This window comes from Podarcis raffonei, chromosome 1 (genome assembly GCF_027172205.1).
Source record: "Podarcis raffonei isolate rPodRaf1 chromosome 1, rPodRaf1.pri, whole genome shotgun sequence".
Lineage (NCBI taxonomy): Eukaryota > Metazoa > Chordata > Lepidosauria > Squamata > Lacertidae > Podarcis > Podarcis raffonei.
In genome coordinates this window covers 84,192,169-84,218,598 of record NC_070602.1, presented here as the reverse complement: position 1 = coordinate 84,218,598, position 26,430 = coordinate 84,192,169, and the positions used below count along the sequence as shown (strand labels likewise).

Below are 26,430 nucleotides of genomic sequence, written 5' to 3'. Positions count from 1 at the left end.
AGCGTGCATAGAACTGCAGTGTTAGTGACCCAGATTCCCAAGGTGTCAGGCTGTAAAATGGTCCTTCCCATGAGAATGTGGAACAGGGGAGTGAATCCTAGCATTGCAGAGGAGACTGAGAGGAGATATGATGACCATCTTCAAAAATCTAAAGGACTGTCACGTGGAACAAGCTTGCTTTCTCCTGCTCCAGAGGCTGGGACCTGAACCAATCAATTCAAATTACAAGAAAGGAGACACAACATCAGGAAGAGCTTTCTGATAGTAAGCTGTCTGACAGTGGAACAGACTCCCATGAGAGGCGGTGGACTCTTCTTCCTTGGAAGTTTTTATACAGAGGTTGGATGACCATCTGTCATGGATGCTTTAGTTGAGATTCCCGTATTGCAGGCTGTTGGGACTACATGACCCTTGGGATCCCTTCCAACTCTATGATTCTACTGCATTTCATACTCCCAAGATTTATTAAAAGTAGATGAAGAATAGAAAGAGGGCATGGATAGCTGAGAACACTTGGGCAATACTGTCCAGAAGTGCTGTATTGCTCATAATTTATGCTACCTTTCAGTAATTCCACTGCTGTTGGGGGAAAATGAGAACCCCTGAACAGTTGCCCTTGGCACGAACCATTAACTTAATCAACCCTCGCTCTCAGAAAACAGCTGAGAGATCACACCACAGCTCCCATTTTAGGTCAGAGAAGCCCTCAACTATAGCATTTGAACTGATGGCATGAGAATGTCTGCTCTGGCGTTAGCTCCCAAGGCCTGTCTAGACATTGACAGACACTACCTTAAACACTGCCTGCTTTTTGATGTGGGAGAAGAGAAAGGCAGAAAAAAGTTGCTTTTTAACTTGTTCATAAATGAGCTGGAATGAAGAGTGTGGTGACACCAAATTGTCCAGGGTGGTAAAAGCAAAAAGGAGTTGTGAGGAGCTCCAAAAGCTCCAACCTGGACATGGGTAAAATAGCAAATGAGGCTTAATTTCACCAAGTGACAAGTGATGCACATTAGGCTATTTCCCCCCACCCTAACTTCTAGGGTCTGAACTGACAGTGACTAACCAGAAAAGAGATCCCGAGGTCACGGTACAGAGCTCAATTAAAATGGCAACCCAATGTGCAGCAGCTGGAAAAAAGGCAATTCCATGTTTGATATCATTAGGAAAGAGATTGAAAATGAAACTACCAGTTTGATAATGCTATTACAATACTCTGTGGTGCAACTGCACCTGGAGTACTGTATACTCTAGTCACCTCACCTCAAAAAAGGTTGTTATAGAGCTGCAAAAAGAGCAGAAAAAGATAACCAAATGATCAAGGAGGGGGGAGTGGTGATCAAGAACTCCCTTTGGAGGAGAGGTTACATTTGAGGCTTTTTAGTTGGGGAAAAGGTAAGTAATAGGGAATATGATAGAGGTATAGTCATGGTGAAAAGAAGGTGGATGCAGAAAAGTTTTCTCTCCATCTCAAAGTACTGCAAATGAGGCTAAATATGGGGAGGTTCTTCACATAGCTATCCTGTGGAATTTGCTGCCATCCAGTGTGGACGGGGTTTAGGTAAATTAATGATGAGGCTATCAGTGGCTACTAGTTATGATCACTGTGTGCTGTCTTCAGTATTGGCATGCCTTTCGGTACCATTTGCTGGGGAACATGTATGGTGAGAGAGCTCATGTTGTACTTGTGGGTTTCCCATAGGCATCTGGCAGCCCCGCTGAGAGCAGGATGCTGGATTAGGTGGGCCTTTCGTCTCATCCTGCAGGGCTTTTGCATTCTTAACCTTTGATAGATTACACCCTAGGTATTTTATTTATTTATGTGAGGGAACCACAAAGCAAAACAGAATAAAGTTTTCTCTGTAACATCTCATCTTGTGAAACCAAGTTCAGCCTTGTGTATTCTAAACTATGCAGTTATATGAATGATCTTGTCACTATGTGATAATATGCAAACAGCACACATATGTATATGAATATTTAGTTCTTCTAAAATGTGGACTGTTTTCCAAAAACATGCTGATCAGAGGGGGCAAATTATAATATTCATTATTTTTTTATAAGATATTTATTAAGATTTTTTAAAATATTACAATAAAATAAAAAAGAAGAAAAAACAGATAAATAACAAAAATACAGAATAAAGAAAATTAAAAACACATAGATTTTCACTTGCTTATTTTCCTTTAACTTGTTTCCCGGACCTCCTCATACCTCCCTTTTTTGTATTCCACCACCAATTGTTAGTTCAGCAAATCCTTACCATTATATTATTACCTATTTATAATCCTTTTTTTCATATTCTCTTAAAGCATTACAGCTGGAAACCACTTAATTTCAATCCAACATCATTCTAACATTCATAAATTTTACAATATTTCTGTAGATAGTCTTTAAATTTCTTCCAATCTTCTTCCACCGACTCTTCTCCCTGGTCTCGGATTCTGCCAGTCATTTCTGCCAATCCCATATAGTCCATCACCTTCATCTGCCATTCTTCCAAAGTGGGTAGATCTTGTGTCTTCCAATACTTTGCAATAAGTATTCTTGCTGCTGTTGTGGCGTACATAAAAAATGTTCTGTCCTTCTTTGGCATCAATTGGCCGACAATGCCCAGAAGAAAGGCCTCTGGTTTCTTCAGGAAGGTATATTTAAATACCTTTTTCATTTCATTATAAATCATTTCCCAGAAAGCCTTAATTCTTGGGCACGTCCACCAAAGGTGAAAGAATGTACCTTCAGTTTCTTTGCATTTCCAACATTTATTATCGGGCAAATGATATATTTTTGCAAGCTTGACTGGGGTCATGTACCACCTGTATATCATTTTCATAATATTCTCTCTTAAGGCATTGCATGCCATGAATTTCATACCTGTGGTCCACAACTGTTCCCAGTCAGCAAACATAATGTTATGTCCAACATCTTGTGCCCATTTAATCATAGCAGATTTCACCGTTTCATCCTGAGTATTCCATTTCAACAGCAAGTTATACATCTTTGACAAAATCTTAGTTTTGGGTTCTAACAGTTCTGTTTCTAATTTTGATTTTTCCACCTGGAAGCCAATTTTCTTGTCCAAATTATATGCCTCCATTATCTGATAATAATGAAGCCAATCTCGCACTTTGCTTTTTAGTTTCTCAAAGCTCTGCAGTTTCAAATTATAATATTCAAAAGCATGACAATCAGATGTCAAGATGTTTGCTGTGGGGAGAGTCAGCCTGATACAGTGTTGGGCTAGGACTAGGACGATCCAGGTTCAAATGCCAACTCAGCTACAAAGCTCACAAGGTGACCACGGGGCAGTCACTCGCTGCCTAATCTGCCTCACAAGGTTGTGGTGAGGATAAAATGGGAGCAGGAGAATACTGTGTACTGCCAGAGCTTCTTGGAGAAGATGTTGATAAAAAATGTAATAGATAAAATAATAAAGGGTGTGCCTGTATACCTGTGATGCAATAAAATTCCCTTCCTATACTGTCACTTACAAAGCCCTGAAAACCCTTTTCCCCACTCCCTGGCAGCCACAGATAAGCACATTATGTGCCCCCACTGCCTTGGCATTGTTCCTGCAGCTTCCAGAAAACAAACAGCAATAGCAAATTGTAGCTGAGCAGAGGTTTTGCCATGCTTCATGGAGTATATCACAGTAGTCATCTGTGCCTCTCTTGAGATAGAGATCTATTGCATAAGCACCTGCACCTGCTCAAGAAGAGTGTTCAGGGACAAATGTGTGGGAATAAAGTCTCTGTTTCCTGGCTGTGTTGCAAACTGCTTCACAGTCAGAATGTAGAGTAAGACAAGGACAGAGAGGGGCCATTGCTCAGTGGTAGAGCATATGTTTTCCATGCAGAAAACCCCAGGTTCAGCATCCAGCATCTCCTGTTAGAAGCATCTTAGGTAGAAGGGCTGGAGAGCTGCTGCCTTTTGGAGTAAACAGTACTGATCAAGATAGATCAGTGGCCTGGCTCCTTGAGGGACATTTTCATAGCTACCTTGAGACCACAGAATCCTGAAAAGAGAGGGGCTGTGTATACTCTACTTTAAAAAGGAAACATAACACCCCTAGTCCATACCCAGGTTATCCAAGCTGTGTACTGAGAAAAGCTTAATTCTGTGTTTTGTGTTAAGCAAATTAAAATGAATAGGCTCATTTTTCATTCTGTTTCTTATAGACACGCTGAGGAAGGAAGGAGCTATGCAGAATGCTGCCTCCATGCCCCAGCTTGAGCTAGCAGAAATTTTGCTCATCTCTCTTCTGACTGCTAAGTTTTCACCTAGTATTACTTACCCATCTCTTAGGGCTAGAAACATGGGGCTGAAAGCTGAGCTGCTCAGATTTCTGACTATGCTCCCATGGCTGTAGTCATGGCATACAGACAACCTTGGCTACAGAAGGACAAGTTGCTTTTCCCTTCATTCTTCTGCTTGCCCTTGCTCCTGCCCTGCCTTTTTTCTAGGCCACCGTTTTGAAGATAATCCAGGAGTAAGAAGACATCTGGTTAAGAAACCCTCCCGGAGCCAGACGACCAGAAGCAGCAAAAAGTCTTTGACTTCACAGTCTGTCAAGAAAAAGAAGAAGAAGAAGAAGCTTGACAGGAAACCCCACGAGGTAATGGCCCTGCCTTGTGGAGACCTCACAATCTACAGGCAAAATTGGTAGTTTCAATCAGGTGCTGGCCATGTTGCCTGTTGGTGAATTGCTTCCCACAGAGGCAGTAATTATAGTCATTATAAGACTGTGTGACCCAAAAGTGAGGCTGAAGCAGTGTCTACAGAGTTCATGGCAAGTAGGTAAGTATAGGTAAGTAGTCTTATCCTAGTCTGTGTTCTTTGGGTCTCCCTTGATACAAGATGCCCTATTTCAAGAGGAGAAATGGCTGGCCTGGAAGGGGAAACTAAGGGTTCATCCACATTTTCTGCTTGTGCCATGCCTAGAAAGCACAGGTCCAAGTAATTTTCCCTGAGGGAAAGCAGAAGTGTGGATGAGCCCTAAATCTTTAGAGACGGTTGAGATAATATGAATCTAGACCTCCTCCAGTTATATTCTTTGTGTACTCTTGGCCCATAGGCTGTATCAGATCCACAGGATGAAGGCAGGCACATATTTCCTCTGAAGTTACCTCTATTCTCTCATAGCAGGTCTTAAGCATTCTGTCATCAGCAGGGATTTCTGGTGCTAAGAGGACAGAGCTAAAGAGCACCACCCCATGACAGCAATAGGTGCTAGGTAGGCTATTCTCATGAAAGAACTTGGACAGAGGAAGCAGCTGCAGTTCAGTTCCCTTTCTTTCCTCTGACAGGTATTTGTGGAGTTGAATGAATTAGTGGTGGAGAAGAACCAGGACATGCACTGGAAGGAGACAGCACGCTGGATCAAATTTGAGGAGGATGTGGAGGAGGACACAGCACGATGGGGGAAGCCTCATGTGGCTTCACTGTCCTTTCGCAGCCTTCTGGAGCTCAGGAAGACTATTGCCCATGGTGAGTAACCAAGGTGGGGCTGGGCTTTTGTCCTGAGATGTATGTTGACAAGACCTTGATAAAAGCCATATCCCAACCTGCAAACAAAAGACACAAATCAACAAGATCTCTCATGATTCAGACTCTCTCAAGGGAAAGAGAGAGAATGGTAGACAATTGTGGGTTGTCTTCTGATTGCCAGGATATCTTTTCCATCATTCATGGCAGCCTGGTCCTGCAGCTGAATGTGCAACACTGAAGTCTTGGGCTAAGAAGGAGGCCACCAAAAAGGTTTGCTTTTTCTCACAAGAGGTTCAGATCCAATTGAAGATTTAGGGCAGGATTCAACTAAGTTATTGCGTGCAAAGAATGAGGTCCACCCGCACAATGGGACTTCCCTCCTCCTCCTCCTGTGCACTCCCTATGCCCCCTAAATCTGCTCTGGATGGTTGAGGGAGCCCCTAGAACAGGTTTAGGATGTGGGGTGGGAAGGTGAGGGGGAAAGTCCTGTTGAGGGAGAAATACTCCATGGGAGATTCTGGGGAGATTAAGTGATGTGTGAAATCCCATGCAGTGGGGTACAGATACATTTTTGTGAGTGAGCAACATAATGCCCTGAGTCATTGAGATAAAGTACTGTTATTGCTGTCAGAAGCAAAGTGGTATGAGCTAAAATTTCCTTTGCACAGGAAAAATGATAGGAGATAACAGTCTGAGATACTTTGTGCCTGAGAAATCTTTTCAATGATCTTACATGACCTAAACCTATTGGTCTTCCTGATCCCAGGAGCTGTTCTGTTGGACCTGGAGCAAACAACATTACCTGGCATTGCTCACCTGGTGGTAGAAACCATGATAATATCAGACCAGATCAAGGCCGAAGACAGAGCCAATGTGCTCAGGGCCCTGCTGCTCAAGCACAGGTAAGTAATGTGCTGGCATTAGAAAGACAGCAGGTTGGGCTTTGAGTGGCAGGGTCACATGTGGAAGAGCTGCTGAATGTTAAGGAAGAGTGAACAGTGGTATAAATACATAAAAGACTGCACAAAAAGACCAGGAATGGCAAGAGGGAGGTGGGTGAGAACAAGATAATTTTTTGGTGTGAAGCTGATGAGGTTCCTGAAGTCCTCTTAGGAACTAGAGATACATAAAGATGTTGGCTGTCTTAGGGTAGTGAAATGGATATCTCTAAGTGAAGTTGTGGTGATGAAAGAAGCTCATAGCTTAAGATATATATGGGCAGGGAGACCAGGACTTTGGGGTATATAAAGGTCAGGAAAATGGGGGTACGGAAGCAGGGAAATAGATGAGCAGGGATTTGTTGCTGTGGACACAACAGGAATAAATGATGTGAAAGGCATATTTTCATTTTGGTCAAGCTCTGAGCTGCAATAAACTTTAGCGAAAGAAAGCTGGCCACTGTCCTGTAGTTCCTTTAACATCCGCATTATTTCTTCAGCCACCCTAATGATGAAAAGGAGGTATTCTTTCCCCGGAACCAATCCAACTCCAGCATGAACTCTATGGTAGGAAACCACCATCACCACCACAACCATGCAGTTGACACATGCATGCCATTGATGGGGGAAGAGCGCATTGAGATGACAGAGCCCAGAATCCATGACCCTGATTATAGAGAGGTGAGTGAGGAACAGGCATGGAGAGCTGAATTGTTCTGAAGAGTACCATATTTTTCCGTGTATAACACACCCCCATGTATAAGACGCTCCCTGTTTGGGGGGACTTAAAATTAAGAAAATGGGGGAGAGATTGCCCCCATGTATAAGACTACCCCCCTTGTAAACATTTTTTTAGTAAAAAAAAAACCCTAGTCTTATACACAGAAAAGTACGATAAGTAGAGTGAAATCTCTGTGTGAGCTAAAGAAAACACTGAGACCTTCATTACTAACTGGGCCTTGCTAAGAAATAATGAATTCAAAGCAAGGTGCAGAGATTTCAATGTTTTCCACAGCTTACTTTATTTCTGCTGGTCACAGGGAAGAAACAAGGAAAAGTAAGAGAAGTGGCATTGGTCAAGAGGTGGGGGGAAATACTTGTGGGAGTCATTGGCCTAAAGGCTTAGGAACTCTCTGAATTTTCTTCATTTTTATTACGATGTATATATATCACTTGATTGTAAAAAACAACAACTTCAAAGCGAGTGAATGAATGTTATAGCATACGTATGCCAAAACAATCAATTTCTAAAGTTGCCTTAAATGAGCATTTAGAATCACAGAGAGCAGCAGGAAAACTATTGGACTTCAGTAACCAGAATGCAGCCTGTCTTTTTATGGCCCTTTCATTTAGAGAGCCAAGTGGCACTCCAACAGTGGGGGGGGGGGGGATGTTTTCATAGGCAGCCCTGGCTAATGAGAACCTTTGTTGTTGAGACAGAAAAACATGCACCTTCACAGCTCTGAGGGACATCGTCACAAATATCTCAAGCTGATGGAGAAGATTCCTGATGATGCAGAGGCTACTGTAGTGCTTGTTGGTAAGGAGCCCTGAGCCAAAATCTAGTACTGAGGCCTTGAGCAGGCTTTCATCAGGAGACCTGTGGTTTTAACAACAGTAACATTCTTCCTTTTGCTGGCATTATCTCATGGGGAGTTCAGGGGTTCGGTGCTGCTGCTATACTGGTGGAGCAGCCATCTTAACATATACTCTCTCAGTCCAGGTGGGGAGGGGTTCAAACCCCACCATGGGGTAGGAGAAGTACCAGTAATATGGCTCCACTCACCTTTCATATGCCTGGCTGAAAACTGTCTTGACAAAGGCAAAAAAATGTATTGGCCAGCATATTTGAAGTTTTCTGCTGCTGTGCTTGTCGTGACAGCAGCATCTTTTGCATTCTGCCAGTATAATCGAGCTTCTGTCAGGTACTATAGCCCCTCAGTTACAGCAACTCAAGTATAGGATTGCTTGTAAACCTGCTCAGAATTTCTAGGTCAGTCAGAGGTTCTTGATAGTGAAAAGACAATTCATTAGTAGGTTCTGCTTAGCTGTGGTATGGATGGAGGGAACTCCAGAGAAGCTTCTGAATTTGGCCCTTGGCTTTGTTGAGGTGGCTTCAGAATTAGATCAAGATCACCTCATTAATGGAGATGTCATTTTTCAGCTGCAGTCTTCCCCACTTCTGCAAAAATAGGGAATGGGGCAGTAACCTCAAACTCTGCATACTCAGATGTTGCATCCTGTGTTACTCACACTGCCCACTGTTAGCAGGTGTTGTAGAGAGGGCACTGCCAGGTGGTACTTGCAGCTAAGGGCTCATCCACATCTCTGTTTGCCCCACCACTTTCTCCTGGGAAAACCCACAGCTTACCTCCAAATTGGACCAAAAGGAAATCGGGTTTTCTGCAGACTGCTGTTTGTTCCAGTTCAGCCGTAAAAAGCATATTTTCCAGGGGAAAGCTGTGGGGCAAATGCAAAACCACTTGCAACCATGCCTAGAAAGCACGGGACAAGGGGAAGTGTGGACATGCCCTAAGTGTGTTCATATGTGTCATTTTGCCAAGTCTCCCTAAACCTGGAGCATGCTTCCTGATCTCAGAAGCTTGTTGCTTCCACACTGATCATCATGGTCTTATGCTTCCCTTCCTGATAGGTTGTGTTCAGTTCCTTGAGCAACCAACAATGGCTTTTGTCCGTTTGAATGAGGCTGTGTTCTTGGAGTCAGTCCTGGAAGTCCCAATCCCTGTTCGCTTCATCTTTGTCTTGCTGGGGCCAAGCCAGTCCAACATGGACTACCATGAGATCGGACGTTCCATCTCCACTCTCATGTCAGACAAGGTGAGGAGGAGCTGAGTGTTGGTTCAGGCTGGAGAAGACACGAGAAGGGTAGCAGCAAAGGTGCTGAAAGATGCATTAGAAAGGGAACAGCATGAAGACGCAGCACAATGCCAAGGGAGCACAAGTCAGGAAGGGTTTGTAGACTTGTTCCATGCCTATTAAGCACAGGTCTGAGTGGTTTTCTGCTTGTTACGCTCCTTTCCCAGGGAAAGCCCACTCTTTAGTGCTAAACTGGAGCAAATGTCAATCAGGAAAACACCCGAATTGCTATTTGCTCTGATTGAGTAGTTTTCTGGAGGACAGGGAGGGCGGGGAAGCAGCAGGACAAAAGGAAGCATGGATAAGCATGGTGGGGAAGGCTGGGAGGCAGGGGATGTTTGCTCCCCTCTGGCATCACCTTTGTCAGCCAATTGATCCAGTATTTCTGCACCACAGACTGCTCTGTGTATGAACCCTCTTCCCTTTGCCTCCAGCCATTTTCCTCCTTTGGTTGAATACTTTGCTAATGATTTATGCATGCCCACACGCCCCCTGACTTGCCAGCATGGGGGAACTGTAAATATGCATGGGCTGTGCAGTCTGCACAGAGGAAGAAATGCTCCCTTGGAAGGACTTCTGATGCACATTAAAGCATAGAACCCAGGGAAGAGGAATGTGTTGGGTGGACATGCCCTTTCAGATGCCCCAAATAGCTCAACTGGTGCATTTCTTTACCATGCTGTCCAAACACACTCCTCTAAATATCAAACATTTTTCTGAAGGCTCTTCCCCACTTGCTAGAAGTTGTTTTTATTTGCTTTGAAATACTCTGTCCTGAATTGGCTTCTGAAGAAGGTATGCTAGCAAACTGACCATAGCAACTTCCTTAAAAAAACACGTTATTGCAATTTTTAATCTTACAGTGCATCCCACTGTTCATAGGATAGAATAGGTGCAAGTCAAACACATTCAACAATATTTCACACTTGGATAAATTGTTAGTGAGAGAATAGAAGGGAAATTATATACTTTTGTGCATAGACAACCAAGAAAAAAATACATGGATATCCACTGAATAAAAATTTCATTAGATTTAGTGAGCTCATGCTCACAGTAACAATGCCATATATATGGGATGCGGGTGGCTCTGTGGGTTAAACCACAGAGCCTAGGGCTTGCCGATCAGAAGGTTGGCAGTTCGAATCCCCGTGACGGGGTGAGCTCCCATTGCTCAGTCCCTGCTCCTGCCAACCTAGCAGCTTAAAAGCATGAAGTACAAGTATATAAATAGGTACAGCTCTGGCGGGAAGGTAAACGGCGTTTCCGTGCACCGCTCTGGTTTGCCAGAAGCAGCTTGGTCATGCTGGCCACATGACCCGGAAGCTGTATGCCGGTTTCCTCGGTCAGTAAAATGAGATGAGCGCTGCAACCCCAGAGTCACCCACGACTGGACCCAACGGTCATATATATATGACACCCCAACAATCTCCCCCAAAAGGCAAAATAGTGATGGTGATATGCCAGGACAGGAATCAAATGAACAGGGATAGGTGGAGCAAATGCTGTTGCCATGACACTGAATTAATACAGCTGTCAATCTGAACTGAGAAGAGAGTTACAGGGTCCTTTGATGACACTGAGATAATATTGGCTTTGAAAGTAGATTGATGAGCTCGTCTTGGGTCTGAGACAGAATCACCAGGCAATGTTATACTGGAGGACAGAGGATAAGTGATGGGCTGCTCTCTGCCTAACTGACCATCTTCCCTTGTTGGCTGACAGCATTTCCATGAAGCTGCTTACATGGCAGATGACCGCCAGGACCTGCTCAATGCCATCAATGAGTTCCTTGACTGTAGCATTGTCATCCCTCCATCAGAAGTGGAGGGGAAGGATTTGCTCAAGTCAATTGCCACCTTCCAGAAAGAGCTGCTGAGGAAGAGGAAAGAGCGGGACCAGAAGAAGTCCATCAAAGAAGGGAATGTTCAGGAAGCCAAAGGTTTCTTCTCTCCTTGCCTTTTGTACCTTGCCATTCTGCTTCATGGCCTGGGTAGGGTGGGTGAGGAAGGATTAGCACAGTCCATGTCTTGCCTCTGCATCAGCTCTAAAGAGACACAGCACAATTTTGTTGATGCTGAGGGAGGGGGCACTTTCTGAAAGTTGGAGTAGGCAGGGATGAGGAACCTGCATCCGCCCTGTCTAGGGATGCTGGAGGCTGGCACTGGGTGTGAAGGTATCTTGCGTCTACTTCCCTCTCCCTTCCCCTCACCCCCACCATGCTGTTCATGTCTTTCCAGAGATCTGTGAGGTAAAAGCTGAGGAGGAGGAAGAAGGCGAGGAGGAGGATGACCCTCTGAAGCGCACTGGCATTGTCTTTGGTGGTTTGGTGCGGGACATAAAGCGCAGGTACCCCAAGTATCTGAGTGACCTCAAAGATGCCCTGCACAGCCAGTGCCTCGCAGCTGTGCTATTCATCTACTTCGCTGCTCTCTCCCCCGCCATCACCTTTGGGGGACTGCTAGGTAATGAGTCCACCCTCCTCTTCCTTCCTCACCTCCCCTGCCCCACCCTAGTTCCTTGCTCAAGCTGGTTCCTGTTCAGCTAGGCTGCCCAAGAGATTGAGCACATTAGTTTAATTTTTGCCTGTGCTTATACTGGCTAAGTGGCTGGGATTGGTTCATCTGTGCCTGTGCCCTTGCTGGGCAAGTGGGTGGGCTCAGTTGGCTCTTGCTATGTTCAGGTGGGTTTGGCTCTGTCCCATTGCACTCTTGCCTGGCTCTGGGGCTTTCCAGTCTATGCATGTTCCTTTCCTGTTCTCTATGGTAACAATAAAAGCATTTTACTACTCTTAATAGTCACTCCCCAATATTGCTAATTTGCACGCAACCCAGAGTCCTAAATTGGATGGACAGAGGCCAGTGTAGGACAGGAGAGGGTCTCAACAAATCTCTGCAGAGAAACATCAGTAAGGATCAAAATGGCCTCATGTAACCCAGCAAAATGCTGGGGGCCAAGGCTTGCATGTGGACATTGTGCTCATATCCCTGAAAGCAAAAAACAGTGCACAGGCACTAGCCCTTAACCATCTGGGGTTAGGAGAAATAATTTGTTTAATGGTGAGAAGAATTGTCCCTTTGTTATTGAACAGATTGGGGGTATTTTAAGCCCAATTACCCACAATCCATTCTTCTATACGTGTTCATGGGCACCAATGTATTTATTACTTCTTAAGCACTTGATGCAACAATATTGCTAAAGCAAAGTAGGTCTGATTTTGATCAGTTCCTGGATGGGGGACTCTGCTTGCGAATCCTTTGTATCTTGCCTTAAGTTCCATTATGGAAGAAAGGTGGGATATAAATGTAAAGAAATAAATGATTTTTTAAAGATGTCATATAATATAAAAATAATAATATCTGTAACAGCGTCATATATCCATTGACTTAAATTCTGCACTTTTCTCTCATATTAGAGGTAGATCCAGACATCAGTTTACCCTGCTCCAACAGGGTGGGTACCATTCTCCCTAGGACACTTACTCTTCAGAAAACTCAGTTCCTTTCCCCCCATGTTTATGGGTAGGGACCAGTGCAAACACTTCCAAGAAGGTAACTGAAATAAGCAGAGGATTCAAAATCTCTGCAGCTAGAATATATCTCCCATCACTTGCTGGACTCTCTAACAAGGGTGTATTTCTGTACAGGAATGCATTCTGTGATGGAAATTATCTGTTAGAATTTAATATGAGGGAATTTGCTCATGTTGAGGTTCCTTGGCCTAACTGTTCCACAAAATTATCCAACAGTAGCGTATCTGTGCATGGAGGGACTCGTTGGCAGTGGCAATTGAGAGAAAAGGCTATGAGTTTTCTCCTGTGGTGAGCCCCACCCACCAGGGGGATCTGGGCACATGTTTCTGTCTGCCACTCTGCAGTTTGTCCCAGAGACATTGCTCTTTCTCTACAGGTGAGAAGACAGACGGTCTCATGGGCGTTTCGGAGTTGATCATCTCCACCTCAGTGCTGGGCATGCTCTTTTCTCTGCTGAGTGCCCAGCCTCTCCTTGTCATTGGCTTCTCAGGGCCTCTGCTGGTCTTTGAAGAAGCTTTTTACAAGGTATCTGTAAACTGGTGTCTTCCTTGGTTCTACATTGCCACTTTCACATGCAGATGTCCCACATACTGCAAGCTGCTGTGCACTGCTTATGAAGTGCCCATATAGGACACTATAAGGCTTAAATCTGGCCTAATTCACACATTACTTGAGTGGTGAGGGTGTTACCAAAATTCCAAATGACACGGGGGCAGAACTGTGTGGGAAACTGTTTTTGTTAACTTATTTTCACCTATATGGATGGGTTTTAACTACCGCAGTGGAATCACCTAAAAATGAGAGGTTTGTGTTCCCATGTACATGGGAGTCGCTGTACACAAATGGATTTATTTCCTGCTTACATGCTGATCCCACACTGCTTAGGTAATAACATAATTTAGTGACTTCAAGGCTGGAATTGACTCCATGCTGAGAGGTGACTCCTCTCAAATAATCCCCATCATCTTCTGCACCCTCTCAAATCATCACAATAATCTTCTGCAGCCTGTGAATAGGGCTATTTGGTTTATTAAACAATGTGCCTACATTATCCTTGTTGAGGAAATGCTATGCCCATACCAGAGAGCGCCACTGCACAGGGTAGGAGCATGTGCTCTCAGTTTAATGATACAGGATGCATGCATTGCTTTAACCAAGGAGGCCCAACTGCCTCAATCTGTCATGGTGGGCTGAAAGAGTAGTTATTGGCCAACACTGCTGCTATTTCTGTTGCTTTGGGCATTTCTGATCTTTGCTTGCATGGGAATTTGCCCACAGAGTGTCCCTGAGTTACCTCAAGAGGGTTTGGCAATTATGGTGGGGCAAGACTCGAGCACAAATTTCAAAAGTGTTTGGTGATGGGTATGCAGTTCAGTGTTTATGGTGGATAATACTCAAATGTGCCTCAAAATAGCCTGCTAACGATTTGGTAGCGCAAGACACTGGATGCTGATGACCATGTAACTGAACAGAGGATGAAGCCTGATGATTTCCTTTTCTTGCTGGGTTGTTTGGCACCTCCCCTCCATCAAACCAGGAGGGGTTTATAATGCCTCAACTGCAGGCTTGCATACTTCCCAGAGGGGTTGCGCTAAAACTCTATTTGTGTTGCCCTCCTGGGGCTGCAAACACAGTGAGCTTGTCAAATACATAACAGTCTGCAAAGTTTAGCAGGCCACATGTTGTGCAGACTTGCTCTTCAAAATGAGCCAAGGTGCAAAGAATGGAAGGGAAACATGCTCAAGCCAGTTCCCTTATTTCTGTCACCTCTGTTTCTTTTTTTGGCAGTTCTGCCAGAGCCAGGGCATCGAGTATCTGACAGGCCGGGTATGGATTGGCCTCTGGCTTATTGTCTTCATTTTCATCATTGTGGCCGCTGAGGGCAGCTTCCTGGTGCGATACATCTCCCCCTTTACCCAGGAGATCTTTGCCTTCCTTATCTCCCTCATCTTTATTTATGAAACATTCTACAAACTTTACAAGGTGAGCTTTGGATCTGGATCTGCCTGGCTGGCCTGCTGGTATCAACTCTGTGCCAGCATTATGAGACAAACTGTGGGTTATTGATGACTTCTCGCACACCACCCTTAAGTAGGAAGATTAACAACTCTTCCGTCTTTCATGGCTGTCTGTAAGTGTCCTCTTTTCTGACACTATATTCCCAGGTATTTACAGAGCACCCACTACTGAGGTTCTACCCGCCAAATCTTCCAAGAGATCTAAATGACAGCACATTGCCTCCTGATTCCATGGCTCTTGACGCTCAGATGCAGCCAAACACTGCCCTGCTGTCCCTCATCCTCATGTTGGGAACCTTCTTCATTGCCTTCTTCATGCGCAAGTTTAAGAACAGCCGTTTCCTAGGAGGAAAGGTGAGGCTAAGGCCTAAATAGCAAGAAGTGTGGTGGCATTTCCCCATACAGACATCTAGCCTTTCCATTCTACATGTTCACTGAAGCAGGGTTTTTTCCCCTGTACTAAGAGCAATAATAGGTGGAGATATTGTTCTGATCCCCTTCCATGCATAGCTTTTTATGAAGAGAGCCTGGCTCTAGTCAATACCACGGAGGCCAAAGGTACATTACTTCCCCCAGGATGCTGAAGTTCAACCACAGAAATGCAGAGGCTCAGCCGGGTACTCCACAGGGTACCTTTCCTCAACAAAGTGCTCTTCAGATGTTTTGGACTCCAACTCTTACCAGCCTTGGGCTCCATGGCAAATAGTAAATGATGTTGGTAGTTCTAGCCCAAAACATATGGAGGGCACCAAGTTGGGGAAGGCTGCTCTGGGGCATGCCCAAATGTTATCAAGATACCATTTTGAATCTGGCTGGCATCCCCATATGATTGACATATAAGGTGGCCAGGGACTGGCAGTGTAGTGGTGGAGAGAAGGGTCAGACATCTTAGCATCACCTTTAGGAACTTTATTCTACTATACCAAACCTCATCACAAAGCATTTGCAGGCAGAGTCATATGGTGAGAAATTCTTCAGTGGATGAAAGACCAGATAGGGTTTTTGGGCTCAGCGCCCAGCAACATCTCCAGCATGCCCTGTGCTTACTTTCATCTCCTGTGCTTGGTCTGTAGGCCCGACGAATCATTGGAGATTTTGGAATCCCTATCTCTATCCTTGTCATGGTTCTGGTGGACTATACTATCACTGATACATATACCCAGGTAGGTACTGCCTGTTCCAACTCTTCACCACCCAGTGGGTATGAGGACATGTGTTTTTCAAGGAGTTTGGGCTTTAATCTGAGACTTCCATTGTCTATGTGGGTGCCAGCATCTGTGTCTTCTCGATCAGTGTAAATTTCACATGAAAGCAAGACTTCTAAACAGGAAACAAATCCAGTTCAGGCCATTCCGTGAGTTACATTGTTGAATGTGTCCCTGTTACCTCTAGCTGGATTGTCTGTGGAATGTATAGTCACCTAAGGACAGAACATGTCTGGCTGGGCTTCCAAATAGTGTCAGATGCTATATTGGCCTAGGGTGTTCAGGTTGGCTGTGGTGGCTGTGCTGAGAGAGGCATACATGCCTTTAGTGTGCATACAAGCTGTAGTTTGGAATTGTTATCTACAATTGGTAGTTTTATCATGTTAGGCTGGGATTCCTTCTAATCTGCAGTAACTTCAAAATGGGGCTGTGTTTAGGACCATCAGTCTTTGTTGAGGGCCTGAAGAGATGCAAAATCTGCCAAAAGATGCAAAATCTGCCATGTGAAAACTTCTGTGATCCCTGATCAGTGTTCTAAACTAGAAATGGAGTAAGGGAAGTGGGATACAGTGGTACCTCGGGTTACAAATGCTTCAGGTTACAGAATCCACTAGCCCAGAAATAGTACCTCGGGTTAAGAACTTTGCTTCAGGATGAGAACAGAAATCATGCGTTGGCAGCACGGCAGCAGTGGGAGGCCCCATTAGCTAAAGTGGTGCCTCAGGTTAAGTACAGATTCAGGTTAAGAACGGACCTCCAGAATGAATTAAGTTCTTAACCTGAGGTACCACTGTATTACAAAGCAATGCGGATGTTCTGCATCCCAGCCACATTTCCCCTGTGTGACTGCACAACCCATCATTATATACATATAGAGAAGCAGAGCCCACTGCAGACAGTGCACAGGTGTACTACAGCAGCTATGGGAATTGAGCAAGCTCAGTGAATGCATCTGAGACCCATTAAGACATACACCCATACGCCAGTACAGGCATGTCCAATTAACATGACTTTGACATAGATGCCAAAATAGAACAGCACATTCCATGCTTTCTGTGGCATTCCTAATGGAACTGGGACCTACTGGTGAAGGGTGGGTAATAAAGTTCTTGTTGATTATGATATCTATTCCATGCAGAAAACAAGACTGATGTCTTTTCCTCCATGTTGTCACCACAGAAGCTGAATGTTCCCTCAGTACTGTCAGTCACAACCCCCAACAAGCGTGGCTGGTTCATCCATCCCTTAGGAAGCAACCAGGTGTTTCCCATGTGGATGATGTTTGCTTCTGCCATCCCTGCACTTCTGGTCTTCATCCTTATCTTTATGGAAACCCAGATCACCACGTAAGTGCCAGGCCTCCACACTGGGGGCCAGCTCATTCTGTACCTATCGCCCTGTGGAAACGCTAAGTAAAATTAAATAATTGCAGCAGCTGTAATTGGAATTGGTGTTGGGTGGGAAGAGAAGTCAGAATTGAGGGGATAGACAGAGTGACCCCTTCTGAGGGGATGTGACAGCAGGCTCCTAACTTCATTTGTCCCTGCTGTCTACATTGAACAATAAGGGACTACTGTTTCCATAGCTCCCAGGAGGTCTTTTCTATAGTGGGATGCATATTATTTGTCTTGTATGCTCCCTTTGCTGACCAGATGCCTTGATTCTTCCAAGTCTCCCAATTAGAAAGAGCTGCTGCAAAAAATAATGACATTAAATTCAAAATACCGTGTGCCACTGCTCCCCTTGCTACAGCCAAAATCTGTTACGCTGGTCACTGAAACTCGGGTTTGTTCTGCTCCCCACCCTTCCTATCTCCTTTGCAGCCTAATTGTCAGCAAGAAGGAGCGGAAGTTGATAAAGGGATCGGGCTTCCACCTTGATTTGCTGCTCATTGGTACAATGGGAGGGCTCTGTGCCCTTTTTGGGCTGCCTTGGCTCACGGCTGCCACGGTCCGCTCAGTCACCCACGTCAACGCCCTCACAGTCATGAGCAAGGCCATTGCACCTGGTGAGAAGCCAAAGATTGAGGAAGTGAAGGAGCAGCGTGTGACAGGAGTGCTCATCGCTGGCCTTGTTGGTGAGGTCCACACAGAGGAGCTTGTTCTCTGAGGTGGTTGTGTGCATCTTAGCTCATTTGAGCAACCTGAATTTGTTCTGCAGACATTCATTCCCCTGTGGTGTAGTGACACTCTCTACTTGTGGCATACTGTGGTGGTGGTGGGGTGGAGCTTGTGGGAACATGGCTCCATGAAACTAGTGGACACATACAGTAAAACAGTGAGCCTGCAAATCTCCTTGTTCTTTCTAACCATAGTTCTGTGTCTCTATGTTAAAGCATCAGGTCTATTCAGTATATATCCAGGGCTGTACATGTGTGTCAATGTCAGGCATTGTCCCGTCTTCTGATCATGAAGTATGGGTGTACCTGTGTGTAGAAAGAGAATGCAACACTGTATCCTGCTCTTCAGGCCTGTCCATCGTGATGGGGAATGTACTACGCCAGATCCCATTGGCTGTGCTGTTTGGGATTTTCCTATATATGGGTGTGACGTCACTGACTGGCATTCAGCTCTATGAGCGGCTCCTCCTTATCTTCATGCCATCCAAGCACCACCCTGATCATGTCTATGTTGTCAAGGTAGGTGCGCTGGGGGAGTGGGGAGTGATGAAAGGGTGGCAAGTTCAGTGGGTGGTAAGTTGAGATGGGCCTGAAAATAAAGATGGGGAAGGACAGGGGAAAGGCATGCAGTGGCTGGCTTGACTGGCATGGGGAGGAAACCACTCACTGAGAGGTACCAGCACAGCTTTATGATAACCCTTCCATAGAAGGGAATGGAGTATTACACTGAAAGTCTGGTACTTTGTCAAGTGCTAAAAAATAGAGCTGTCCAAAGAAGGGTGAATCATCTGGCTGGCTTGCCTTTAGGTGAAGACCTGGAGAATGAACCTGTTCACATGCATCCAGCTAGCCTGCATTGTGCTGCTGTGGGTGGTGAAATCCACTGCGGCATCACTGGCTTTCCCATTTGTCCTGATCATGACAGTCCCCCTGCGACGATTCCTGCTGCCACGATTCTTCCATGAGAGAGAACTCAAAGCGGTAAGCAAACGCCATTGCCTGATGTCTTAAACTGTTATGGGAGTCCCAGTCCTTATTCAGCCATTGGTCTAAAGTGTATGCATCAGATTTGGTTAAATGGTCAATATCATAACTAAAAAACTTTTCATGGCATCGTGATATAATGTTTGAAGCTGGAGAGCAAAAGACTCTGTTGTCACCTTCTTTACTGTCCTGCAGTACTGTATTGGAGAACCAGTTTGGGGGGCACAAATTGTGAATTTTCCCAGAGACCACCCAAACCTGCCTGTAGACTCATTGTGCTCTGAGGTCTCTGCTCTGAAAAAGAGATGGCCTTGGACCGCCTTGTATTTGAATGGCTGCTTAACTCTTTTCTTCTGTCCTTTCCTCCCACTTGCAGCTGGATTCCGAGGATGCAGAACCAAACTTTGATGAAGATGGGCAGGATGAGTACAATGAGCTTCACATGCCTGTGTGAGAAGTTGGCATGTGTCTACTGGCCCTGGTACTCCCTTGGCTTCATGGGATAAGCCTTCTTTCCTTGTGCTTTCCTTGAACAACCACCAACCTGAAGTGGCTTTGAAATGATTGTGGGCCTGGACCAACTGGCAGCTGTGTCATAGCCCTTCAAGCAAGCTCCAGGCCACAAAGGAAGCTTGGGCCAAGCAGCGCAAGAGATGCTGCCTTCTGGACAGACAGAGAGTATGGGGCCAGCACCACCACCCCCCCATTTCCCCCAAGCAGAGCTTGCTGGTGTTGGTGCTGTGCCATGCATAGGCCAGAGTAGGTACCTTAGCCAGCTCTCATTAGCCTCCTCCCCTAAGAAGAGAAGTAGACTGCACTGTTTTGCTAAGGGGAGAAAAGTAGCAGGCCAGCAAAGGAAAAGAGCAGCTAGGTCCTGCCAGAAATGCCAAGCCTGATAGCATTCAGGCAAAGCCAACAGATTCCTGGGGTGGGAGATTTCACATGCACCAACTGGTCTCTCCATGCTGAACCATTGCCATTCAGTCCCATGACTGTGCCCATGAACATTCAACAGCCTGTGGTCCACCTGCCATTCTGAATGATGTGCTTAGCTAAGATTTCCTGCCCACAGAAGACTCTGAACCTCTTCTATTTGAGGAATGGCAGTGATGATTGCTGAAGCCAGTAAACTGCTGGGTGAGTTAGCAAGGGCCTTATGCACCCTGATTTGCTCTCAAGTATAATGCAGGTACTTGTGCAATATCCATGTGCACATGTGTCTCCTTGTGCATGGTGCTGTGCCTGTTCTCACCATCTCTCAGGAGAGCCGTAAAGGTTGCCCAAAGAGTAGACAGTCATTTGTGAAGCAGATCTCCACCCCTCAGACAGGAAAAGGAAGTGCAGGTAAAACTTGCCAACATAACCTGGAGACCTAGCTAACCTAATGATTGAATGAAGACTATGATCATCTCACGGTCAGGAAATCATCACACAGATTTGACACCACTCTTGTGGCTCACTGCCCTCTTCAGGCCCAGTGGAAAACAGGAACTCCCAACATCAGTGTAGTAGGCAAGCTGCAAAAAGCCACACCAGGTACAAACACTGGCACCTTGGCCTTTGGTATTTGCCTGATCACATAACAGAACCTCTTACCTATTGTACTAGACTTTGTGCTTCAGACTACAACTCCTCCTTCAGTATTTCCAGCTTCATCTTGTTTCTTGCTGTAGCCTCTTCCTCACAGCTCCTGCTCTATTCTCCATCCTCCGCACGGCTATTGCATTTCTCACCTTGTTCTTGCCTTGTAGTGGCCCAGCTTGAGCAAGATTCACTCCCAGATCCAAGTCTCCAGGAGGCCACCCCCTAGCCTGGCCTTGGCAACTGGAATGGGGATGGCTCTGAGCAGGGCTGAAGTACTCTGCCACTGTGGCATTGAGCCATTGCACTGGATGAGCCCTCTGTAGCACTTGGGGCTTCTCTTCATCCCTTGACATTTCCAAGTTGGTGGCCTCCCATTCCTAGCTCCTCCTCAGTCCTTCACAACCACTCCCCCAACACCATCATCAGTTGCCTTCTTGTACTCTTAAACCCTGCTATTTTCATATTTCCCTTCAACTGCCATATAAAGAAAATTCAGATTTTTGTGATAGGACTAAATTTCACAGAAATATACATTTGTTTCAGTCACCGAATCTGATTTTTAGAAACAGAATACTGTGCTCCCTTGTACTTCATTGGTGAATGTCATGTATCTAGTCCTGGGCACTGCACAGGTGGTGTGTTCCATGCGGTTGAGCACATGCACAAACACCATCAGTGCAAGGTTTCGAAGAGCTGCTCTCCCACTGGGCCATCACATGGGGACTCTACACTGTGATGTCCTGTAGCTAAATCTGTTCTTTTAGATTACGTATATGGAATAATGGGGTGTGCAAATGTGCCAGCTGTGACTCCTGCCGTAGTCAGGCATAAAACCATGTGGCTTAAGAGTTTGGCTCATGGAACTACTCCGGGCCATTGCTTGTTCCCTGTCTATAAAATGGAGGCTGTCCCTCCCCACCTACCTCAGGGGCTGCCTGCTGATGGCTGGGTAGTTATGAGGCCAAATGTTTTCCTCTACTCATTCCCAGCTGGCTGCCAGCCTGCCCCACCCATAGACAGTGACCTCCATTGTGCCCTGCATAGCCAGGATTAGGAAACTTGAACTGTTGGGGGCAAAGTCCCTGGTACTCTGCCTGTGCATTACGACTCCTCTGAATGTAATAGAAATGGATATGCACCAATAAACCCTTCACTGGAGCACTGCGCTTGGGTTCTTGTTCTGCGCACCAGAAACAGACAACTCAGGAAGGAATAGCCACTCAAGTAGGATCATAGGAACAAACTGGAGTATGGTAGGCCCTTCCTAGCATGACATGGATACATGTATTCTTAACATAAGGCAACATCATTTGTCAATATGCTGGTCTGAGGCTTCAGAAACATGAGAGATTCCAGCAATACGGCCGTGTGGAGACATAGCTTGCTAACTAGGTCTGTTTCTAGAAAATGCACTTCCCTGTGCACACATCCCTGTTGCTGGAATCTCTCATGTTTCTGAAGCCACAGTCCAGCATATTAACAAATTGATGTCTGGCTGACAGTGTCTCTTCAGGGGCTCACTATCAAGGCAAAAAGGTCTTACTATTGAGGCAAAAACTAACATCAAATCATCCCTCCACTTAAATTGCACATTTAAAGCTGGATTTCCCCCCTTTACATTGCATAGAGATGCATGTAACAAAGCAAAACAGGCTGTTTGTAAGGAAAGAGAGGGGAAGCACACATCTGGAACCCTGCAAGTGTGTTTGTGGAGCAGCATGAAGGCGGGAGGTCCAGCAGAAAAGAAGTGGGCAAGGGAAGGGTAAAGAGCCCCTCCTCTCCACTCCAAATCATCCTTTCTCAAAGCTGCTTTTCCCTAACAGAAGTAGCCACCCTAGCTTTGTTAAATATGGTTGTAAAGTGCAGTTCCACTCTAAACAAGTAGTTTTTCGCAGCCTTCATGAATGCCTGCAGGAATAACATTCTGTAGGCAATTTCCCTCCAAACACCTGGGCTGTGCTAGGAATGGCCCTTCTCTGATCCCTTCTCAGAAGGAATGAATTCTGGTGAAAATCAGGGCTTTCACAGATGCCCTTGGTGGCAGAGACTGGTCAAACAGCTCTCAGGCTATCATCAAGGGCAAATTTAATAACATACAGTTTTACCTCGGCTCCCGAACGCCTTGGGAGTCGAATGTTCCGGCTCCCAAACAATCGAAAACTGGAAGTGAGTGTCCCAGTTTTCGAGCATTCTTTGGGAAGCTGAACGTCTTACGGGGCTTCCGATTGGCTGCAGGAGCTTCCTGCAGCCAATCAGAAGCCATGCTTTGGAAGTCAAACGTTTCAGAAGTCAAATGGACTTCTGGAACGGATTCTGTTCGACTTCCGAGGTACGACTGTATTTGTTTTGAAGTTATAACACCACTTTGCATGTATATAGTGCTTTTCAAGTGATCAAAGCCTTTCCCATACATTACATTGTTATGCCTTTTAACAGCCTTGTAAGATGTCAATAGGGTGGCGCTGTGGTCTAAACCACAGAGCCTAGGGCTTGCTGATTCCCTGCGAGAGGATGAGCTCCCGCTGTTCGGTCCCAGCTCCTGCCCACCTAGCAGTTCGAAAGCACATCAAATGCAAGTAGATAAATAGGTACCGCTCCAGCGGGAAGGTAAACAGCGTTTCCATGCGCTGCTCTGGTTCGCCAGAAGCGGGTTAGTCATGCTGGCCACATGATGCAGAAGCTGTCTGCGTACAAACACCGGCTCCCTCGGCCTATAGAGCAAGATGAGCGCGCAACCCCAGAGTCGTCCGCGACTGGACCTAATGGTCAGGGGTACTTTTGCCTTTACCTTAAGATGTCAATAATACCACCTCCATAATATAGGCTGGAAGCTATAGGGAAGCTGTAGCTCTCCAGAGCACTAATGAGGAACCTGTGGCCTTCTACAACTACAACTTCCACTATCCTTAACCACTGGCCACGCTGGCTGGGGTTAATGACATTTGGAGTCCAACAACATCTGGAGAGCCAGCTACTTGTTCCCCATCCCTGGACTTGCCTGAAGCTACATACTGTTACTTGGATGGGATTTGAACCGGGGTTTTCTCTGGTCAAATTCTCAGCTACTGCGCACCAGAACTTTCATTGATTGAACAGTAATGGCAAGGTCTAATTGCAACAGAAAGGGTGGTAGCCTTCTCAGGGTAGTAAAAAGCACTTCTGGCCTCCACCATACTCTTAGAGTTCAAGATGCAGCAGTAGCTGCAGGAGCACCTCAGGTCACAAACTTGAATAGCCTGCGGTGGCTGAACTCCATCAGCAACATGTGTCTCTGTTTCCCCCCATCATGCAGTCCGCTGACTATCATGACTTCAAGTCATGATTGATTTCATCACCACCACAGACTGGTTCTCATTTGGAATTTGGTCAGCTTCCCCACCCAGATTCTGGTTCCTGTTTTGCTTCCCTTTACTTTATCGGAAAACTTCTTGGTGGCTGATACTCTGTCCCTGGGGAAATACTGACTTGTCACCAAGTTCCAGTTCTGCTTTAAAAACAGCTGCATGCGCCAAGCATATGGAAACCCGAACAAGTGAACAAGGAATACTCCATGTCTAGCTACTAACAGTGTGTGTGTGTGTGTGTGTGTTAAAAGCAGCATCTCAGAAAAAAAAAAGGTTGGTGACCACAACTGAATGAACCACAGCTCCCCTACTACACTATAGTGGAACAAGGTCCTGTGCTGTGCAAGCAAGAGCTATCCAAACCCCTACAGAAGCTAGCAATTCTCACTTGCATCCTACCTTACACAACTGTAGCTATTACTAGAACTGGAATTAAAGCCGCTGCTACTAGATGCTAGACTAGAGGATGGGTTTGGGGAGGGTGTTCTTTGCAGGCTATGGACATTCCAGGGACAACAACGGATCTACCTGAACAGTTTTCACCAACAAGAGAGACACCATGCCAAATTGTTTTATTTAGCAATCAATATATATAACCTACCCCATTCCAAACTAGAACACCAACTGAAGTGTAAAAAAAAAATAATGTTAAAAATCCAAACTCTCTACCACATGTTTTTGGATTCCCAACTCTGACTCCCATACCCAATGGTTAGTAATGATGGGTGTTGGAGTCTTCTGGAGGGCTGCAGATTTCCCACCCTTGCTCCACCAGCTTAAATCATGCCTCCCCAAGCTACCTCATTCAAAAAGGCTTTACAATGCTTCCAAATAACTGTTCAAGCTTTGGTTTCACTGACTTTACAATAAGGCAGAGTTCCATAATTGTTGTGCAACCTTTAGGTATGTTAGCCCCAAGTCATTTAGAACTTTACAGGTTAAAACTAACACCCCAAATTGTGCCCAGAGGACCACAGAAAGCCGTTGCCAATGCTGGAGCAGTGGTTTAAAATGCTCCCTGTGACAGGAGATGGATCACTGTGTCTCACACTGAATGGAGCTTCTGGATAGTCATGAATGGCAGCCCAAAGTAAAATACATTGCAGCGATCAACCTAATGGAAGCTAGGCTTGGGGTGGTATATATTAAGTGATGCACCCAGCAGCAAGTCGACCTTCATTTGAGAGGCAGGCAACCAAGCAGAAGGGAGAGTCTATGTTTCATTGGCGAGCTGAAGATCCAGGGGAACCTCTTCCCTACCCTGCAATAGCTGTGCAAGCTCCTGGAAGCGTTCCTGCAGCTGGAAGAAAGATAAAAAGACATACATTTCATCTCTCAAAGGGGACTGAATTTTTCCATCCTTTGTCCCAAGATTGCTATTCTCCCTTTTGAATCCCTGCATTCATCGCCTTTTGGTTCCACCCGAGACCTAGTTCCATGCAGCCACAGGCCCACCACCTTCCAGCTGCAAGGGATTTAGCCCACTCTGTTTCTGGGCTGGCAGCACCTTTGGGTCCCACAGTCTGTTAACTTCCTAGCTTCTTACTGTATTTATTGGTCGCATAAGGACTGGCCTGACCTCCAACTCTAGCAGCCAGTCCCCTTGCAGGATGCTCTTGCGGTATTCTTCCAGCCTCAGCTGCCTCCCCAAGGCATCCAGCTCACAGAGAACAGCCTGGCGCTGTGGGCAGGGCACACTCAAATGGTCTTTCTCCAGTTGCTGCTCAAGGGCTTCCAGTTCCCTTTCCTTAGCCACCCGGTGATGCCGCAGGTTGGAAATGCTCTGGTTTACCTCCTGAATCTCTGCTTCCAAGCTCAGAGAACGTTCCTCCCGCCACAGCAGGGACATGAGTTCCCCACGGATCTCGTGCAGCTCGTTCCTTCCTTGGCTGGCACTTCTCATGCAGGTGCCCCTCTCATTGCTGCACCTGCTGCTGGTGGCTTGTGGCGGCGGCCAAACCTCCAAGCAATCATGTTGGGCTTGCGGTAGTCCAGGCTGGCAAAGGGAACTGTTGTATCCATGATGTTCCAAGCTGCCCGCAGCCAGTCCTTTGCCTCTCTTGGTTGAGCCTAGATCTGAGGGCACTGGGCGGGTGCCATGGTTGCTGGCATGGCGCTCCACCCACAGCCTGGCAAGCTGGGCAGTAGCCAAGCCCTTGTGAAAGAGGTCAGGAACCAACCTCAAGACCTTCCCAAAGGGACAGGCGCTGCCAAAGCCCTGCACATCAAGCCAGCTTTCGGGGCTGAAAAACTGTGCATCAATTGTGTCCCCTTTCAGGAGCAAAGCCCATTTCCTCCTGACAGCGAACAACTGCTTGGCTGTGCGTGCAACGGATGCTGGGGCA

At 45.9% G+C, this 26,430-nt stretch overlaps 1 protein-coding gene across 3 annotated transcripts in view; it reads left to right on the top strand.

Moving 5' to 3' along the window:
* The window catches only part of SLC4A3 (solute carrier family 4 member 3), a 45,275-nt gene extending 23,376 nt beyond the window's left edge, over positions 1 to 21,899 (top strand). For 2 of the 3 annotated variants that reach the window (XM_053400615.1, XM_053400624.1), the window contains 17 exons: positions 4,464 to 4,615; positions 5,307 to 5,487; positions 6,254 to 6,389; positions 6,926 to 7,106; positions 7,866 to 7,965; positions 9,079 to 9,263; positions 11,025 to 11,241; positions 11,540 to 11,764; positions 13,208 to 13,356; positions 14,620 to 14,814; positions 14,997 to 15,203; positions 15,923 to 16,012; positions 17,234 to 17,400; positions 17,878 to 18,131; positions 18,523 to 18,692; positions 18,981 to 19,154; positions 19,534 to 21,899. In XM_053400615.1, the coding sequence (XP_053256590.1) occupies positions 4,464 to 4,615; positions 5,307 to 5,487; positions 6,254 to 6,389; positions 6,926 to 7,106; positions 7,866 to 7,965; positions 9,079 to 9,263; positions 11,025 to 11,241; positions 11,540 to 11,764; positions 13,208 to 13,356; positions 14,620 to 14,814; positions 14,997 to 15,203; positions 15,923 to 16,012; positions 17,234 to 17,400; positions 17,878 to 18,131; positions 18,523 to 18,692; positions 18,981 to 19,154; positions 19,534 to 19,611 (2,861 nt within the window). In that variant the 3' untranslated portion in view covers positions 19,612 to 21,899. The remainder of the gene's footprint in view (positions 1 to 4,463; positions 4,616 to 5,306; positions 5,488 to 6,253; positions 6,390 to 6,925; positions 7,107 to 7,865; positions 7,966 to 9,078; positions 9,264 to 11,024; positions 11,242 to 11,539; positions 11,765 to 13,207; positions 13,357 to 14,619; positions 14,815 to 14,996; positions 15,204 to 15,922; positions 16,013 to 17,233; positions 17,401 to 17,877; positions 18,132 to 18,522; positions 18,693 to 18,980; positions 19,155 to 19,533) is intronic. The other variant, XM_053400633.1, reaches the window with a different exon arrangement.
* Positions 21,900 to 26,430: the final 4,531 nt, after the last annotated feature.